General features: G+C 43.8%; 1 protein-coding gene across 1 annotated transcript in view; it reads right to left on the minus strand.

The window, feature by feature from the left end:
• Window positions 1-20,807, minus strand: part of ASTN1 (astrotactin 1) — a 392,406-nt gene that overhangs the window by 115,511 nt on the left and 256,088 nt on the right. Inside the window, exons 9-11 of the mRNA XM_049868516.1 lie at window positions 16,474-16,548; window positions 8,668-8,805; window positions 7,603-7,753 (exon numbers count right to left, since the gene is read on the minus strand). Of these exons, the coding sequence (XP_049724473.1) occupies window positions 7,603-7,753; window positions 8,668-8,805; window positions 16,474-16,548 (364 nt within the window). The remainder of the gene's footprint in view (window positions 1-7,602; window positions 7,754-8,667; window positions 8,806-16,473; window positions 16,549-20,807) is intronic.

The following is a 20,807-nucleotide window of genomic DNA, read 5'->3' on the forward strand; positions in this document are numbered from 1 at the left end:
TCCGCAGGTGTGTCTCTGAAAACCCGCCTCTTCTCCCTCCCCACTTCCCAGTGGAAGATCACAGCAGGATGTGCACTGTTTGCTGACACTAATTCTGTGATTTCTCAAACAAATGGCCCCCTGTGGCCCTGCCAGGCTCCCAGCCTGGTCCATCTCCTTTCTCCCCATGAAGCCAGCTGGAGCGCTGGAAGGTGACAGCATTTAAGGAAGTTTCCAAGGGCTGCCCCATGCTGTGCAAACCCAGATGTTCCAGATGATGGTAAACAAGCAAATGAGGCAGCTGAGGATTGCACCCCACGTTTTGTTAGCCCCCAACCCATCCACTTCCTTGGCCACCCAGCTGTTAGACCAGATGTGCCACCAGAAGGGAGCTGGCTTCACCACCGTGTGGCTGCCCAGGAATGGATGAGGATATTGGAACGGGGAAGTTTGATTGGAATTAAACGGGCTACAGTGGTTGCCATGGGTTTTTATTCTTTTTTTCCTTCTATAATGCTTTCGAGAAGCCATCAAGAAGAGACAAAGCCTGTTCTCCTGTTATTCCTGCCACAAGTGGTTTCAACCTTTGCACCAGCTAGCTATCTTAGTCACCAGCCAGGAATCCCCATCTTCCCAACCACCTGTTTTCTTGTTCTTTTTTTTTTTTTTTCCAGAATGTCTCATCAAGCATGATTTCTGACAAAGACTTCACCAAATGAAACAAGAGCAGACTTTGTTCGAGAATTTCCAAACCTGGCATGCCCACATCTTGCCTGGCCTAAGGTCTAGATGGCTGTTGATATCCCAGATTGGACCACATGATAGTCACACTGTCTTAGGATACTTGGAGAAGAGACAGTTAGATGCCTGGTAAGCAAGGCTAATGATAAAAATAACAGTCAGGAATTGAGCACCGTTGAGCCCTGGTGGTACACTGGTTAAGAGCTCGGCTGTTAAACAAAAGGCCGGCAGTTAGAATCTACCAGCTGCTCCTTGGAAACCCCATGGGGCAGTTCTACTCTGTCCTGTAGAGTGGCTATGAGTTGGAATCGACTGGATGGCAATGGGTTTGGTTTTTGGTTTAGTTTTTTGTGCAAGGCAAGGCTCCCTGGTGTCACAGTGGTTAAGCACTCGGCTGCTAACCAATAGGTCGGCAGTTCAAACTCACCTGCTCTACAGGGGAAAGATGTGGCAGTCTGCTTCCATAAACATTTACAGCCTTGGAAACCTTATGGGACAGTTCTACCCTCTCCTATAGGGTCACTATAAGTTGGAATCAACCGAACGGCAACAGATTTTGTGTTGTTTTTGGTATGTGTAGGGCAGTCTACATGTATTATCTTCATTCCCAACACATCAGGTGGGCTTTATTCTCCCTACTTTGCAGATGAGCAAACTTAGACTCAGAAAGATGCAGTGATTTGCTTAAGGTCACAGGAGTGGAAAATGGCAGAGTCCGACTTTGGACCTAGATCTGTCTGACCCCAAAGCTCACGCGAGTTCCTTCTCTCTGCCCTGCAGCTTCTCAAGTGTGATGAAACCTGGATTCATGAGAACGCCTAAGGAAATAAAATCAATGTGACAACAAGTTAACATAATCCTGTAGATTAGTTGTTAGTTTACATGTTTGTTTTAAGCAATCCCCAGAGTTAGGGGCAAATTATCCAATAAACAAGGTAAGCAACAAGTCACCCCCTGCTTACCTCGCTGGCTGACTGGGTCATACCTCCCTGTCAGGGATTGTAAATTTGAAAAGAGACTTTGATTCTGTAACAAGGTGCTGTGAGGTTGGGAGAGAGGCAGATGCCAGCCATACCTAGAAGCAATATCTCTGATGTGGTAAAAAAAAGAAAAAAAAAATGTGAAATTATCCACTACAGATGATCTGGTAAGCAAGGTAAGCACAGTGCTTACCTTGCCTATTGGATGATCCGTCCCTACCCAGAGTACATCTGGGGTCAATTACAAATTTGTAGATTCAGCCTAATGATCATATAATCATTCCCTCTCACTTTACACACACACATATATACACATACATATATGCACACACACACACACACACACACAACATACGTGCATGTATTTATAGGACAAAACATAGCAACCTGTCCAGAGTGATGACCTTGAAGGCAAGACAAGGTCCTCAATCCCTGAAAAAGATGCAATTATCCTCACTGCACTGTAAGTTCCTTGGGCTGCAGTTCAGAGTAAAACATTTTAGAAAGATTTCCAGCAGAAAAGGCTGAAACCAAAAATAGAGTGTTCTGCTAACCCTTGGTGAACCAGAATACCCATTTCCCAAGGAGTCTAATCAGTCGAGTTACCCATGGTGTGGATCTGTTTTTGTTTTTGCCTGAATCCTCCTTCTGCTGTTGTATTCACATTCTGGGCTCCGTCAACATCTATATCTAAATACAAAGAAATTTCAAGCTCTAAACAATGCCCCTCTTCCTACAAGCATTTTCTGCAGAGCCCAGTTTTCTAGGGAGCAATTCAAGATTTCTGCATTTGCAAGGGCTGGGCTTCTCTCCTCCTGGCTTGTGAATAATCACTTGTTTGTTAATAAAGAGAACAGGTTGTTCAGGACAGCACCCCAAGGTCATATATTAAACCCCCTTAACATAGGTTGGAAATTCTGGTGCTGTAGTGGTTAAGAGCTATGGCTGCTAACCAAAAGGTCGGCAGTTCGAGTCCACCAGGCGCTCCTTGGAAACTCTATGGGGTGGTTCTACTCTGTCCTACAGGGTCGCTGTTAGTTGAAATCAATTCGATGGCAATTTTTTTTTTTTTTTTTTTTAGCATAGGTTACATTTGGTAGACCGAGGGAGTTTATGCGCTACAAGTTTAAAAAGAAAACTCCCATTTATTATGGCAATGACTCTCCCTCATCAAGAAAGTACAATAAATGAGCTCATATTTCAAGGACCCCCTAAAATAGACAAGGTTAATCACCTTCCATGAGATGCTCACGGCTTCTTGACTTATTACTGGTCTAAAGCATAATTTGCTAATGAGATTAAAATGATTTTCCCCATTCAACTCACTTTCTCTGCCATCTTCCCCTCCCCCAGCCTTTTCCAACCCATGGTTTTGGTTGATTAATTGCTTAGGAGGCTAGTCAAATCTCACCAAACCTGAGACACACACACCTCAGTTCCAGATTAGGAAGCGAACGCCCTGTTGGCAGCTGAACATTAGTGATGGACACATTAGCATATTCAGGACCCCTGGGAAAAAAGGGACAACTTCCTGCAGCTGATCCTGCCTCACCTTACCAGGATGATTCACATGAACGAGCATGCAACCAAAATTCCTATCCAAATAGATCCTTTTACTTGATGGCAATCTTACTCCTTTCACAAATAATGATTTCTACAACCTTTTGATGGGCTCTGACAGGCAGGCCCAAGCCATGCAGGGCTTCTCCCAAGAGGAACAGTTTAGTGGAGTTAAATTTATGCTTCAGGCTGTGATAGCATCCTGCCTTCTCTGAAAGCATACTCTTCTGCTGGCTTTCCCACAGAGGGAAAGAAAATGGTCATCTGTAATGGTCTCTGCGCATCTCTGCTCCAGTGGAGGTGAAATGACACATTCCCATGAAAAACTACTGTGGACAGCTTGTGGAGAGAAGGGCAGTGGGGTTGCTGGGTAGTGCAAAGCTCATTAGAGCATAACGCTCTGGCAAGGAGGGTCATGTGTTCAGTACATGAGAAAGCTGGGCAACTGACCTCTCCCTCTTCCATGGCCATGGCCTGCTTCACCTAAAGACATTCAGACACCTCACAAAGCACACGCATTCCCTTGGCCCAATTCAGGATGAAGATGAAAAAGGAACATTACAAAAATGGGTTTTCTTTTTTTTTTTTTTTTATAGCATTGGAACTCATTTTCAAACAAAATTTTATACTAAACCTCAATACGTAGGCTGATAAGATTGAAAATTCCCGGTTAAAGGTGGGAGTGGGGAGGCTAGGGTTCTGCCTACCAAGCCTGCTCCAATTTCCACTTCTGTCCCAACTAAGGGCCCCCAAAGAAGTTCACAACCTAATCCGAGGAGCCTATGAATATGTTATTTTACACAGCAATCACTTTGTGGGTGTGATTAAGTTAAGGACCCTGAGATGGGGAGATTATTCTGGATTATTTGATGGGTCCAATGTAACCAGCAAAACCAAACCTGTTGCCGTCAAGTCAATTCCAGCTCATAGCAACCCTATAGGACAGAGTAGAACTGCCCCATATAGTTTCCAAGGAGTGCCTGGTGGATTTGAACTCCCGCCTTTTGGTTAGCAGCTAGAAGAGAGAGGCAGAAAAGGAGAGAGAGAGGGAGATGTGACTCTGAAAGAATGGTCATAGAAATGCAATGTTGCTGAGAAGGAAGGGGGCCAAGAGTCAAGGAATGAGGGCCACCTCTAAACAAAAAAAAAAAAAAATCACTGCCATCAAATCAATTCCAACTCATAGTGACCCCATAGGACAAGGTAGAACTGCCCCATAGAGTTTCCAAAGCTGTAAATCTTTACGGAAGCAGACTGCATCCTTCTCCTGTGGAGCAGCTGGTGGGTTCGAATCTGACCTTTCAGTTAGTAGCTGAGTGCTTCAACAACTGTGCCATCAAGTCTCCTTGGGCCACCTCTAGTAGCTGGAAAAGGCAAGAAAGGAATGTAGCCCTATCAACACATGGATTTGAGACCAGCAAGACCCACATTGAACTTCTGATCTACAGAATTGTAAGATAACAAATCTGTGTTGTTTTAAGGAATCTGGGGTCATGTGTTAGAGCTCTGCAGAACAGAGTGGGAACCAGTGGCCTTGTACCTTACAGGCAGGGACTGCTGCTCCCCCCTTGGCGTATTAAGCACAATGGGTAGTAGTATGACCCAGTCATCAGTGGTGGGTGACAGACCTCAGCTCTCAGAACCCTTCTGAAGGCTCAGTAAGTCCCTGCTGTTTGACAACTGTTTGGTTTGGAACACTGAGTGACTGTGGTTTGTACAGGCCTGTGCCTTGCGTGGGTATTTGTTTGCAGTCCTCAGAGGCTACATAAACAACAGGGCAATTAACTGGGTAGCAATTAACCCTGTGGGACTCCATGCATAACTGAGAAACGTGTCCAGCCTTCTTAGAACAAATGAAGGTTGAGCAGCCGATATGGGCCAAATATGAACTCCACCTCACTGTTTTAATTTAGCCAGGAAAACACACAAGTATATATATGCTTTCTCGCGTCCCACTTCTCTGTCCTTTTACCAGGTTTCCTAAGAATAAGTGTGTTCTGAGTTTCTCATTTTTCTTCTCCTTTCATAAAACTTTCCAGGGGGTCTTTCAGTTCTGCTCCCAGAGAACTGAATGTCAGGGCTTGTGTGAAGGAAGGGAGGTACCCCAGTTCTCCCCAAATCGCAGTTGATTCTGTGGATGCTTTGTCCCTGGCCCCCATTTGGATGACAAAAGACCACTCTGCTAACACACCAAGGCTCTGGAATAGTACTGATGCCCAATATTGTCAAGTTTCCAGGCTCAAAGTAAGGTCACGAGATCATGATGTGATGTGTCAGTTCTCAACCCATCAGTACCCCTGTCACAGAGGCCGTGTGCTTCCTAACCAATGAATATACAGTAAATTCTACCTGCCAATCAGCCTGCCCCCCTCCTTCTTCAAAGAGCCACGTGGGCCGGTGACTTCAAAGTATTATGCTAATAGTAAGTACCGGTATAATTAAGTGACTTTCTGCAGTGGCTCTAAAATGCAGCAGCCTTACTGCAAATGCGTATTCATTGGAACTATTCCTGCTAGCTCGTCTCACAGATCACAGTGTTTAAAGTACAAAAATACATCAGCATGGGTATATGCCAAGTAAAAGGGGCTAGGGTCACCAACAGAAGGGATCTGAAACCCTCAGGGGCTCAGGAAAGGGGCAGAAAGGCGGGAAGAGATGGAGCATATAGCCATGTGCATGTGTGTAAATGTGCGTGCACGCTCAAACTCACATGGGGATGTTTGCCCATGTGTACACACAGCAGCTCGGTCATCAGAATGACCTGTGAGAATAGTAAGGAATGAAAGGTTGAAATCCAGATGAAGAAATGCAGGCCGAACAGTAACAAAAATGTGTCTCAGCTAGGAGTTCCATTAGATAGTGAAATTGTCTCCTGAGGGACTGAGCTGGGGAGCTCATTGCTTAAGACATCTGAAAGAGGACCAGCCAAAGGGAAGGCAGTCCTGTGGGGCATCAATTTACCCCCTAGCTGCCTTTGGAAGACACGACCTAAAGAGCACTTTTCTTTGTATTTCCCTCTGATAGCCCTCTCTGTTCTTCCTTCCTCCCCTTTTGATGGATCTATCAAGTTCTCCACCTACCTGCCCCTCAGCTCTCATTCTCTTTCTCACCATCCGTTTTCTTTTCTTCATTTTCTCTCTCCTTTCAGAGGACCCATGCTCCTGTCAACTATAGCCCAGTCTCTGAAAGTTTGGGGAGGACTTAGGGAGAGTCCCACCTGGACCCCAGGCACACATCCATCTTTGCTGGTGAAGAGCTCCCTGCATAGAACAGGTACTCAGCGACGGGCGGGGGGGCGGGGGGAAGTGTGAAGAATGGCATGGGCTCAGCATCCTCACAGCTTGCCCTGCTCTGAGACTCCTCATAGGAGCACAGCTGTCAGATCAGGAAGCAAAATGGCATACCATACTACACCTCTCACCCCAGAGCTGGAAGCTCCTGCCCCTACTCTCCAAACATTGCAGGATTGCGTGTCTCAATGGATCGTCTCTCCCTCTCTCCATTCCCTTTGTGTATGGCTTCCCTGTCTTCCTTCTCTGCTCATTCCCTCTCCTCTCTGTGAGAACTGCATCATTCTGTCCTTTAAAGAACAGAGACCTGTAAACAGTCAGTAGTGTTCATGGGCATGACAACAGCCAATATAAAGGGACAAGCAGCTGAGGGCTTCATCTTCGCCTGCCTCCCTTAACCTTCATGGTTCAACACAATCTTCACATTCATGGTGTGGGAGATACCTTAGTCCACTCTAGGCCAAACAGTCTTTCTAGTTGATAGTATCACACGTTTTAAAGGTGGCCAAGTCCATAGCTGATAACAAAGTACAAGGCCACCTTTGGAGAAGTAGTTCATTGCCGTGGTCTCAATGGAGGCATTTTTTTTTTTTCTTGACCATTCCTGGTATAACGTACTTCTTTCATCACTCTAGCTCTAATTAGGTTTCTCCTAAAATTTCCTACTGCATTTACTGTCAATGTCATACTATGAAGTAGTTCATTAGTTCTCAAATTGTTTGGGGTGCGTCTCACCAACTAGACTGTAAGACTGGAGGGAAGGAATCATGCTGTATAATTCATGAACTGTCCCTTGGAGAGCTATGGCACACAGAGTACTGTTCCAGAAGTGCTTATGATTAACTGACTGGTGATTAGCTCCGCATTTTCTCTATTAAGAGAAAATTCCTAATTTAGACTGGACGGCCGTGATAATGAGGACGGGATCAACTTTGCCCCCCCCCCTTTTATTCACAGTACGCTTTCACCTATATATCCACATTGTGTCTCACCCTGTGCCTTCCTTCCATACCCCCAAAACAGAAACTACCAGCTTAGCAGGGTAGACTCACCATGCAACCAGTGGAGTCCAGCTTTCGATCTGAGATACAGCGGAAATTCTTACTGCAGCCCCCGTTATCCTTGCTGCAGTCACGCACTGGCCCAAAGGAATCCAAAAGAACTTCCAGGCTGTCGAAGGAGGATGAGGTCATCAGCTCCTCTCTGTGGGAAGAAAGAGTGGGAGGCGGGGAAGAGTCAAGAGGCCTCCAGGCGCAACAAGTAGTATTACATTCCTGTACTGTTCCTATTAAGGAGACCTGGTGGCACAGTGGTTAAGAGCTCAGCTGCTAAACAAAAGAACAGCAGTTGGAATCCATCAGCTGCTCCTTGGAAACCCTATGGGGCAGTTCTACTCTGTCTTATAGGGTTGCTATGAGTGGGAATTGACTCGACAGCAATGGGTTTGGTTTGGTTTTTGGTTAGTGGCACAATCAAGGACCCCCAGTGAGGCAGTGGTTAAGCACTCAGCTGCTAACCAAAAGGCCTGCAGTTCGAACCCACCAGTCACTCCATGGGGCAAAAAGATGTGTCAGTCTTCTTCCATAGAGATTACAACCTTGGGAACACTATGAGGCAGTTCTATTCTGTCCTATAGGGTTGCTATGAGTCAGAATTGACTGTATGGCAACAGGTTTCAATGGGTGGTGCAATGGTTAAGCGTTAATCTGCTAACCAAAGGATTGGCAGTTCGAATCCAATTATGTCTTACTCTTTCTTACAAGATGTAAAGATTAGCCATACTCTGAGCCTTCAACTAACAAATTATGGGCAACCTCCATATCTGGGAAATGTGCCCAGGTTGTAAAGCCTGGTCAAAGAAGAAGGCGTAAACTTAGGCAAGGAAATTAACATTCCATTGCCTTTCAGTCCTTAGGGTATGTGGGAAGTGCTTACGAACTCTAATTTTATGCCTTCTTCCAGCAAATAGCCTTGAGGTATGCAATACTGACCCAGAAAAAAAGTAGATCCTGGCACAGGGATCTACTGGCTTGTGATGACTCCATTCCTGGCACCCAGCACCTTCTGGTAGCTTTTCATTCAGCTTTCCAAGCAAAGAGCCCGGAGGCCAGACTCACCTGACCTCCACAGCGTCCTCCATCACTGTCATGTCCGTCTTGCACTTTGCCGATGGGTTGATGGCCAATTCGGCTGGTGGAATCACAAAACTCTTGCTGAGGGGCAGCCACATGCCCTCCCCAAGGGTGTAGGTGAATCTGCAGGGATACCCAACACCAAGTAGTTATGACTGAGGATAAGCCCCCAGTGGAAGATCTGGCATTATACCTCCAAGTGCTTCCTTCTCACCCCTAGCTGTCCTCTTCAGAAAGGAGAGCTTTTTGCCATTTTATGGATGATATGACTGAGACCTAGGGAGGCTGAGAGGCCTACTCTTACTCACATGGTCAGTCAATCAGAGAACTAATAATGGGACCCACTTGCCAGCTGTTAGAAGTGGTTTTCATCAAGTCCTAAGGAAGAGAGTTCTTCAGATTTTAAGCAAGGCTTCCCCCTGCCTTAAGTCAGATGTGATTGGAAGCATTTTAACTGACAAGAGATGCAGGTCTCCCACCATCCCCATCCCATGGGCTGTACACCTACAGCTGCAGCATTGGTTTCTCTGTGCCTGGAGGAATACTGCCAAGGAAAAGGAAGGAAAAAATCTCCTCTTTTCTGGCTTCTGTACGATGGGAGCAGAAATGACTGAAGCCAGGCGACTCCAGGGAGTGGAGAAGAGAGGAATGAACAAAACAGCCCCAGATTTGTTCTCGCCACTCCTGCCTGCACCCTTAGCTGGCAGAGTTCACCCTTGGGATACAGGGAAGTTTTTTTTTTTTTTAACAAGGGCTAAAAAGAATGATAGAATCAATCAACATTTCAAGGGAGAGCTTAAGGAAACCATGAGAGATTATTTGTTTATTTATTCATTCATTTCATTTCAAAGGCATTCAACTGTTCTGTGTTCACAGTCAAAAATAGTCTAGGGATAAAAGCCAGTGTGGGTGGGATATCACGAGGCTGTGGCAGCCTGGCATCCCCTTCCAACTTAATGTGGAGGGAGGAACAATAGAAGGATGAGTACAATTAAACAGAACCTAGCGCTGGCCTGATTAGCATGCTGGTCACAGAGCACTATTTCAGAATCTGGCTCCTTTCTGTCCTTTAACCCTCTCCTCACTCCCCTTGCTTGAGATGCTAGGAAACCACACTGATTACTTGAGGTCTTCTATGTAAAAATGGTACTCCCCTGAAGGCTGTCCCAAGAGCTGACCCACTCACAGGGGCTTATGGGTTACAAGGCAACCAAGCTACCTGGTTTCGCCCACCCTCTGAAAGATAGCCCTGGTGCTAGAGCAACTGGAAGAGGACAAAGCAGGTGCCAGCTCAGCTGCAGGGGATCCCCAGGGAAGAGGCAAAACTAAGTGGAATGGGTAAGTGAGATGTGACCAGGATTTGAGGGATTTCTCCTCCACTCACACCCTTAATCTTGGACCCCTGCTTCCCTGACATGTCAGGTGAACCTCTGCATTGAGCAGTATTGAAACACCAAAGACACTTCTTGCTTTCAAGGAGGCACCCCACTTCTCCCACCAACAGGGACATGAGGCAGTAGGTGGGGTTAGGTCTGTACAGGGAAGGGCTGCTTTAGGGAATTCCCACTAGGTGGGGGAGAGAGGAGAAGACCCACCTCCTCATTTCTCCATGTAGTAGCTGGCAAACTTGAAGTTCTTACATATACACATGCGTGCACGCACATACACACACACGCCCTTTACCTGGCAAGGTCAAGGAGCTGATTCAGGGCTAGTGACTGTCCTAAGATGCCTAGAATCTGGGATGTGAGGATGAATGCGGGTTGAAGGAAACAATCCCCAAGAATTTGAATTTCATAACGGGAATTCTTGAGATAACAACATCAAAGCAGTCAGGCTGAGCGGGTGGGGTACACCGCTACTGTTAAAATATATTATTTCAGACAGAACAAACAAAGATTTCAAGGCTACCAGGGAGGAGGCACTTTTTTGGATATAGAGGTGAGTTTTTGTTTTCTAGTTTGGCTTTAAAATTACATTTTTTGAATTGAAACTGAGTGATAAATTTGTGATCCATAGTTTATAATTTGGGTAATGCATTTTAGGAAATGGTTGATAGTTCTAGAACATTCCCAGTAGTTTTTTTTTTTTTTTTTTTTTTTGCCCTTTTGGAAGAAGGGGGTTCATGACCCCTCCATCTCATAGTTTTCACCTCCTCCCTCCACCCAGTAATATTTCTAAGGGAAAATCAAACCACATCTTTTCCCAACTTGAACTACTTAATGCTACCTCATGCCTATGGAACAAAGTTCAAGGTCTCCAAAGACATCATTCCCTCACACTTCTTCAGCTTCTTTTGTCAAATCTTGCTTCACACTTTGAGTTCCTACAATAAGAACTGAACTGTAGTTGCTAAAGTCACCCTGTGATGTTCTTATCTCTTGCTTTTGCTCTTAATATTCCTTCTTTATGAACTTGCTTCTCATCTTTGCCCAACTCCTACTCATTTAAGGCTCAGTTAAGGCCCCACCTCTTCCAGAAAGTCCTCCAGGACTTTGCCCTTATTCCTCAGGCTGGGTAAAGGGCTTCCCTCTGTACATCTGCACACAGTTCCCTTGCTGCCCTGAGATGTTGAACTGTACGTGTTTTTCCATGTGTCCATCACCTTTAAGGATGCCCTCTCTTGAATGGCAGGGAATAATTCTTTGTCATCTTTGTATCCCCACTGCCTAACAGTTTCTGGCCCAAGGCAGTTGTTCAACAAATATTTATTGATCGATCAATAAAGGGATTTTGTTACACTCTTTACTTTGCACAGGCTTCTGGGGGACACGATCTCAATTTTTCAAATTTAGAGGTAGAAGTCTTAATGAAGATTATCCTCCGTTTAGAGCAGACTGTGGGTTAACTTCAGAGTCTGGAAAGATTTAATGCTCAAAATAAATCTGAGTTTGATATCGTGAGGAACATCCTAAGCGTACAGCTTCTGAGACACTACACTGTACCCAGTTAAAAAGAAAAACAGTTTAATCTCCTTCAATCTCTAGTCGAGTCAAGTCGAAAGCCTGTAGGAGAAGCAAAGTAAGGTGTGGTGAGACTGACCTTTATTGAGGTCTCTCAGTGTGGCAGGTACCTGAAGACCTGCTGCATTTATCCTCACAACAGCCCTCTGAGATTGGTAATTTGGTCTCATAATAAAAAAATAAATAAAAATTTGTTGCCATCAAGTCGATTCCAACTCATAGTGGCCCTATAGGACTGAGTAGAACTGCTCTGTAGGGTTTCCAAGGAGCACCTTTTGATTAGCAGCTGAACTCCCACCTTTTGATTAGCAGCTGAACTCATAACCATTATGCCACCAGGGTTTCCAATTAGTCAACTAATGTTTTAAGAAGCTTAGATCCCTTACCAAGGCCACCCCACTGTAAGTGGGAAAGATGGGCCTGGTCTGACTTTCAGGTGTAGATCACAGCTGCTTCCCAGTCTGTGAAGGTTCATGGCTATTAAATTCTAAAGCTTTCATTTAGCTCCAAAACCTACTAACTCCAAAAACCAAATATAGAGCCAACTGTCAGAGAAAAGGAAACCCTGGTGCCTAGTGGTTAAGTGCTATGGCTGCGGACCAAAGGGTCGGCAGTTTGAATCTGCCGGGTGCTCCTTGGAAACTCTATGGGGCAGTTCTACTCTGTCCTATTGGGTCGCTATGAGTTGGAATCGACTCGATGGCACTGGGTTTGGTTTTGGTTTGATCAAAGAAAAGCTGTGTCCTGAAATCTCATCTGTCTTTCATTCATGCAGGTTTGGCAGAAAAGACTTCAGAAAACCACCAAAGAGAAGTTGGGGGAGCACCTGGAATGCCTTTCCAAGCTAGGCCTACTTCTCTTGTGACAGCTGGTGGTGACCACTGCAGTGGATGGTCTCAGCTGTGTGCTGGGTCCTGCACACAGCCCTATTGAAGTAGAGCTTGAAATTTCTGTTCAGAGGCAGTTATCAGAGAAAGCTGGCTGGAATAAGCCTGTGCTCTCGCCATGGCTTGGCTGGAAATAGAATTTGTACAAACTGGTAAATAGCTCTTGGCTTGACATCGCCACTCTTTCCCATAACAGGCCATTCAGCAAGAGGTATTGTTCCCAGGGATGCAGGTACACATTTGGGAGGAAGGCTGCCAAGAGATAAATTTGATCTGCACTGACCTCTGCCATCAGAGGGTCTGGTGGAATGGCATGATCCTAGCCACAATGGAATGACATATTCATCCCTAGGAATGGGTTTAGTAAGAAGACTTAGTCCCCAGGTCCAGGGTCCCCTTGGACCTTTCTCAGTCTAGGTTGTAAACTTTTTAGGTTCTTCGGAATTGCAGATTACCAAGGTTAGGTTGGACATCAAGGTCTTTTCCAAGTCTGGTTTCAAGTCTTTAATAAATACCCGAAATGATCATTCCACATATATTTATTGAAGGCTATTGTGTTCATGGAGCCCTGGTGGTGCAGTGCTTAAGAGCTCAGCTGTTAAACAAGAGGTCAGCAGTTTGAATCTACCAGCCACTCCTTGGAAACCCTATGGGACAGTTCTACTCTGTCCTATAGGGTCTCTATGAGTCCGAATCAAGTCAACCACAATGGGTTTGGGTTTTTTATTATGTTCAAAATTGTATGTTGTTAGCTGCCATCGAGTTGCCCTCTGACTCACGACAACCCCATGCACAATGGGATCAGACCATTATGATCCATAAGGCTTTCATTGGCTAATTTTTGGAAGTAGGTCACCAGGACTTTTTTCATAGTCTGTCTTAATCTGGAAGCTTCACTGAAACTCGTTCAGCGTCACAGCAACATGCAAACCTCCACTGACAAAACAAGTGGAGGATGCCCTTGAGATGCATTGGCTGGGAGCGGAACTACAGTCTCCCACATGGAAGGCTAGAATTCTACCACTGAAGCATCACTGCCCTTTCAAAATTGTATATTAGATATTAAATATTTAAAGCTGTTAGGGCACAATCCCTCCTCTCAAGCAGACAAGGATTTCATTAGGAAAACAAATAGGCAAATTAAAAATAAATATGAAATATAATAATACACAAACATTATAACCAGAATATTACAGAAATTTGGATAGCGACAAGTCATTGCAGGTTAGATTGGAGAAGCATTTGGGCAGTGTTTCTCAATCCTGGCTACAAATTAAAATCACCATGATGCTTTTAAAAACACTCATGCCCTGGCCCCATCTCCTAGAATTTTTGAATTAATTGTTTTGTGCTGGGCATAACTGTCAATCATTTTTAAGAGCACTCTGGGGATTCTCTTGTAGATTGTAGACTACTTCTTTGATAAGGCCATAAGTTCCTTAAAGGCAGGGACTATCATGGTCATATGTTTGGTCATACTTAGAATACACGAAACATTGTCTTTTAAAAGTAGGTGCTCAATAGATGCTGTGTTTAGCTAAGACATGGCCTAGACCATGTAAATGGGTAGTTTGTACACTAAACCAAAAACACCCAAACCCACTGCGGTCGAGTTGATTCTGACTCATAGCGTCCCTATAGGACAGAATAGAATTGCCCCATAGGGTTTCCAAGGAGCGCCTGGTGGATTCAAACTGTCGACCTTTTTGTTAGCAGCTGTAGCTCTTAACCACTACACCACTAAGTGCTTATACCAGTAAGAAGACAGGCTTGACTAAGAATGGAAGGTTCCATAGAAGACAAACAGCTTATTAAAAGGGAGTTGTAGGCTGACATTCAATTGTGGAAACATTTGAATGTCAAAATTGAAACTATTTCATAGTCTAAGGAAATATTCAGTGGTTTAGAATTCATCAGGGCATTAATCTTGAAGCAGAATGGAAGTAAATAGCCATGAGTTTCTTTAAGAAATTAGTCACTAAGCAGGTCATAGAATTTTCCAGAGTGGCCATTGGGAAGTTGTTTACTCAGATTCCAGAGTAATTTCAATTGGTACCCTGGTGGCGCCATAGTTAAGAACTTGGCTGCTAACCAAGAGGTCAGCAGTTCGAATCTACCAGCTGCTCCTTGAAAACCCTATGGAGCAGTTCAACTCTGTCCTAATGGGTCCCTATGAGTCAAAATTGACTTGACAGCATTTTTTTTTTTTTTCTTTAGTACCTGAAATGAGCAGATCATGTCTCATGGCTTTCATCTTAGAAAAAGTTATTGTCATGTTAGAGACCAAATGATTAGACACCTATTGATTAACACATGGGTTCCGAAAACAGTTTATCTTATGGGTCAAATTGCCTAGCTGCCCCCTCTTTAGCACTTGGGTATCATATCCACTGGGCTTCAAAAGAACAAATGCTGCTTGTGAGAATGGCAGTACAGTTCTCGTACAGGTTTTGCTCTAATAATTCAGAGTGCTGGTTTCTGACTTCTAGGGGAAAGGGAGCTTTCTCCACCAGACTCCCCATTTGCCTTATCTTTACCACCCTCCAAAGGTCCTGGCCAACAAGCAGTAGGAAAAAGTGACAAAAAAGTCAGCCCAATGATAAATCACCGTTGGAAGTTTAAATGCCCAAGTTGAAGTCCAAGGAATACAGCTGACATTCTCTTGCAGCACAAACTGTCAAAACCAGCCTGTGGCCAATGCCATTAATGTGGCCCAGCCTGCCCTGGGAGAGACACTGGGGAGGGGTGGTGAGAAGCTCCTTTGAGCAAGGGGCTCTGTAAGTCTGCACTCTAGCTAGGAGCTTGCCTTAGGAGAATGCTGCTGCGGCCAAGTGCCAAGGGAAGAGCAGAAGAAGCCGGGAAAGGGGAGTGAGCTCTGGGAGGCCAAGACAGCAGCAAAAATTAACACTTAGGCAGGAATGGCTGACACGGAGAGTCTGGGGAAGGTGGTTTGGAAAGACAGGGCAGTGAATAAGTGAGACCCAGCGAACTAAGAGTGGTGAAGAGAAAGTAAATCTATTTGTCCCACGTTGCTACCCTGCCTACCATTCCTCCCAATGATGTCATGCAGCAGCTTTCATTCTTTTTGACGTCAGACACTTTTGTAGGACTATTTGCTTTCTCTACTTGAGGGCTTGCTCACGAAGGAAGATGTACTTACGTCCATCCTGCCAGGCTGGCACAGTCTCTGGCACTTCGCAGGTACTCAGCAAATGTATATTAAGTGATGGAGTGATTGACAGAATGAATGAATGATAAGATCTTAGTTTGGAAATAAGCTTGTGCTCTGGCTAAAGGCTTGGTATGAATTCAATTTTATGAAAACCCAATCATTCATAATGGGCACCCAAATTCCTTCTCCACTTGTGGGCCTTCCTAATGTGTTATTCCCAGGTATGTAGGTAGACACTTGGGAGGGACTAGAAGCATCCAGGAGGGTGGCGACTAAAAGAAAATAATAATGAGGTAGAGCTGAGGAAAGGGGGAGGCAGGGATGGGAGATGTTCATTCTGAACAATTAAGATTTTATGAGAAAAGTATGAATGAGATGCAAAATGGGGAGGCAGACACTGACATTGTCTACTCTGTGCCAGTTTCTGCGCTAGAGGCTTTCCCTGCATTATCTTAGACGTATATTCCTCACAAGGGTCAAGTCCGGTATGTAATGTAGTCCTATTTAGCAAATGCAGAAACTAGAGACTCCTAGAGGTTAAATAAATGACTAAGGCTCACAGAGCTAGCACGGAAGAAGCCAGGAACCAAACAGAATCTGCCCAACTTCAGAGTTCTCCACACTGTCTCTGGGCATGCTTTGGGAGTAAGCGCTTCTGTTAGTAGGATGGCAGAACTATAAGTGTTTCCCATTTATACTTCACCACGAGGGGAAAGTGGGGCATGGGACTAGCAGACCTACAGAAGCAAGTCCCTAGAAAACCACCTACCTGAATATCTTATCAGAAGGCTGTTCTCCCAAAACCAGGTCAAAACCTCGCTGAAATATGGTGTAAGGCCAAGGCCTAAAAGGAGAAACAATCCAATTAAATTCAACTCAACAAATTACTCCCAGAACATCCAGTGCATGCCAGGCACCATGCTAGGTTATGAAGACCCTAGCACCATGCTAGGTTAAGAGGACACAGTTCCTGCTCTCAAGAAGCCAATTAACTTGAGCTTATATGACCTTGAATCTTGAAACTTGATGAAGAACAAGATCAACCAAATAACCACAGAGCTACTAACTGTGGAGTTGATTCCAACTCATAGCAACCCACATGTTGCAGAGTAGAACTGAATTCCACAGGGTTTTCAAGGCTGTAACCTTTCAGAGGTGGATTGCCTGGTCTTTTGTCTGAGGCTTCTCTGGGTGGGTTCAAGCTGCCAATCTTTTGGTTAGTAGCCGAACGCTTAGCTATTTGATCCTCCCAGGGGCTCCGACTGAAGCACTGGGAAGTGGAATTTCATAGGTGTGACAATTGGAACCGGAAGTCATATAGTAAAAATTATATCCAGGTGGACCTCAGATATGCATAATTCATGTTCCTTCAGATGTGACTTAACTGAAACCCAGCTTTGCCCATTTGCGATAAAGAGCAGCACAATCTCTTGGGAAAGGTGAAAGCTTCTGGTGGCCTAGTGGTTAAGTGCAATGGCTGTTAACCAAAAGGTCGGCAGTTCAAATTCACCAGGTGCTCTTTTGAACTCTATGGGGCAATTCTACTCTGTCCTATAGGGTCACTATGAGTCGGAATCAACTCGATGGCAATGGGTTCTGGTTTTGGTTCACAATCACGTAGTTCTGAGTTCAAATCCTGTCCTACCATTTAAACAACTGTCTGCCTTTGGACAGATTATTTGCCTTGTTAAGGCTAATTTATTCATTTATAAAACAGGGTTAATAATGGCTGCCTCACAGGTCATGTGAAGATTAAGCAAACCTCTTAGGCCAAGGCAACAGTTCATACAGGGTCCTTAACATGCTCCCTTTCCCTATTCAATATGACATGGGAACTCTGGGTCTTTCTTAGGTTCAAACATTTTAAGGCTACTTTTTCAAACAGAAACAATTGAAATGGTATTTTTAAATTATTCCTAAGTACAAGTCTTCCTAGAGACTAGGTATTGTACATGTACTTGAAAGTAGTGAAACTACTTCTTTTAAATAGTGTGTACCTTCTCACTAACCCATATGTTCACCCCTAAAATGATTTACTTATTCAAGCAAGTCTTTGTAAACCCCAGATCTTCTGCTGGGCGCTGAGATATTCTGGCACGCTGGATGGACTCAGCCCTTGCTCTCATGGAACTTACAGTCTCATAACTAACTCAATTATTTAAGATTGTACTGCAGCCATTTCTTTGGTTCTCAAGGAAATTTAGGAGGATAAATCATAATTATTATTTGGGGCTATATCTAATACTAGGATTTAACCCAGTGGTTGTCCAGTGTGGTGGTATCACCCAAGAGAGGGTGTCTTGGTTATCTAGTGCTGCTGTAACAGAAATACCACAAGGGGATGGCTTCAACAAACAGAAATTTATTCTCTTACAGTCTAGTAAGCTTGAAGTCCAAATTCAGCTCCAGTGGAAGGCTTTCTCTCTCTGTTGGCTCTGGAGGAAGGTCCTTGCCCTCAATCTTCCCTTGACTAGGAGCTTCTCAGCAAAGGGACCCTGGCTCCAAAGGATGCACTATTCTCCTAGCTCTTGTTTCTTGGTGATATGAGGGCTCCAGGTCTCTCTGCTCGCTTCTGTCTTTTATATCCCAAAAGTGATTGGCCCAAGCCAAAATCTAATCTTATAGATTGAGTCCTGCCTCATCAACATAACTGCCAGTAATTCCATCTCATTAATATCATAGAGATAGAATTTACAACACTAGGATAATCACATCAGGACAAAACAGTAGAAAATCATACAACACCAGGAATCATGGTCTAGACAAATTTATACACATATTTTGGGGGGACATAATTCAATCCATGACAGAGGGTATTTTGGGAAATTTATGAGATTGTTTTTGAATGACACACCGATTGGGGAACATTACTGGCATTTAGAAAGCAGAGCTGGAAAGGCTATAATAGTGTGGTGCTGGGGCCAGTTCTGCACAGTGAAAACGTTCCCCACATTCCAGAACCTGCTGAACATCCTACTGGATATTTGCGTAGGGAAAAGCTGGCTTATAATTATCTGAGTCTTGATGCTAATTCTATTTACATTTAGGAGGAACTGGTTGGTGGCATAGTGGTTAAAAGTTTGGCTGTTAACCAAAAGGTCGTCGGTTCGAATCCATCAGATGCTCCTCGGAAACCCTACAGGGCAGTTCTACTCTGTACTATAGAGTCGCTATGAGTCAGAATCAAGTCGACAACAACAGGTTCTAGTTAATATAGTTATATGGTTTTAATATATGACAAATTTTGAGGTGCATAATTACTATGTAAATGGAGGGAAGACTATATACGTTGTTATTTAGAAATTTTACCAAGACTTTTTCATAATTTTGAAAAATCATAACACTGTCTGCAATGCCGTTCATGGTCTTTGAGTCACCTGTGTAACACTGTGTAATATTGCTCTTGTATATATCATGTATTATACTAAACTACAGCGTTACACATGGTGACTCTACATTAGGTGCAAATGTGTGTCCCCTTTATTTCTTCTATTGCAATACTACCAGATAATTTACTTACTAAAATAGATATTATTATATTATTATAATTATGTTCTTATTATTTCTCATTTAGCTACTACTAGGTCATTATATTTGCTGAAATTTTATATGTATATAGATTCTATTATTTAAGGATTTTCATTTAAGAATGATAAATGTCAATTACAGTATTTGTTATAAAAAGAGGGTACTGGGTTTGATACAGTTCGGAACGACCAACGTAACCCAACTAGCTAACCAATTAACTACTCAGGGGACAGAGACACTTGTAAGTAAGGCAAGGCCATTGGAACTACACAAGGGAGTGGCTGGGATGAATGTGTTCATATTATATGCTTACTATTTATAAACACTTTATTCCTAGAATTCAATTTAGAAACACCCTGAGGCAATCAGAATTGGCTCCAGCAAGTATTCAAACACTGCTCTGTGAATAACCATGCATCAAATAGCTTCCTTCCCTCACCCCACTCCACCCCACCCCACCCCCATTGCGTTTTTCATGTTTGTTCTGTTCATTGGAAGTGAAGCCAAAGGGTAAGGTTCAAATCTGATTATTTTTGCTGAACTGTAAGCAGTGGCTTATTAGCACCTGGCAAATATATATTAATTCAAGAAAAAGTCTACAAATGATAGGAGAAAAATGTCCCATTTTGTACACCAGACACTTAGAGCAATAAGAAGAGAAAAGGGATGTGTAACTTCATGTTTAGGGCAGAATCACATTTTATTTACTATTGGCCCCTTGACAGCAATAATTTTAGACAAAGCAATTTGCCTTTGAGTCATCTCCAGTACTCAAAACTGGTACAATTTGTCATTAAAGTTAAATCTTGGCATGGTTCCTAGGTTGTCTGAAACAAACATATTTTGAGGGCCAAAATCTTAGGACTGGTGTTGATTACAATGTGAACAATTAACTGTGTGGGATAAACCTGTACTCAAGTCAGTGGTTAGTCAATCAATGCTCCAAGAAACATTTACTAAACATACATCAACATGTTGCTAGGTGGGTTAGGTCAAAGCAATCTGCTCTCAAGAGGCCAGAAATCTGAAAAAGGCAACTCGGACTCAAAGGTGTGGGTGTGTAGCTAGACCCCATCATGACCACATTGAATTCCAGTTCAGCCACCTCCTGTGTGAACTTGAGCAAGCCCCTTAACCATTCTGTCTCCATTTTCTTATCTGTTATGAGGAGGAATGAGTTAATACAGTTAAAGTATTCAGACAAGTGTCTGGCATTTAGTGAGTGCCACAGAAGCATTTGTTAAATAAGTTAAATTTACTATTTACCTGGATCAACTAAAAATACTATAATTAGTAGTGGTTCCCAATTTTCAACAGAGGGAGGAGTAGTATCATGTCTTGCCCTGAGGTGCAACTGCAGTGCCAACACCTGGCTTTAGCTGAGGTTGTAAATGTTTTGTGTTGTCTGGAGAGGAGGCAATGATGACCATGGGAAGGTCAAAGCCCCCCTCCCCGCCCCCATCCCAAGTCACAGGGAAAAGAACAGCGTTACACACAATGAGAGAGTAATATTGTGAAGTGGTAAGAGGAGGTAGACAATTGCACATTGCTCCAGCAAAGGAATAAAAGGGAATT

The sequence above is a fragment of the Elephas maximus genome, chromosome 24 (assembly GCF_024166365.1).
Source record: "Elephas maximus indicus isolate mEleMax1 chromosome 24, mEleMax1 primary haplotype, whole genome shotgun sequence".
Lineage (NCBI taxonomy): Eukaryota > Metazoa > Chordata > Mammalia > Proboscidea > Elephantidae > Elephas > Elephas maximus.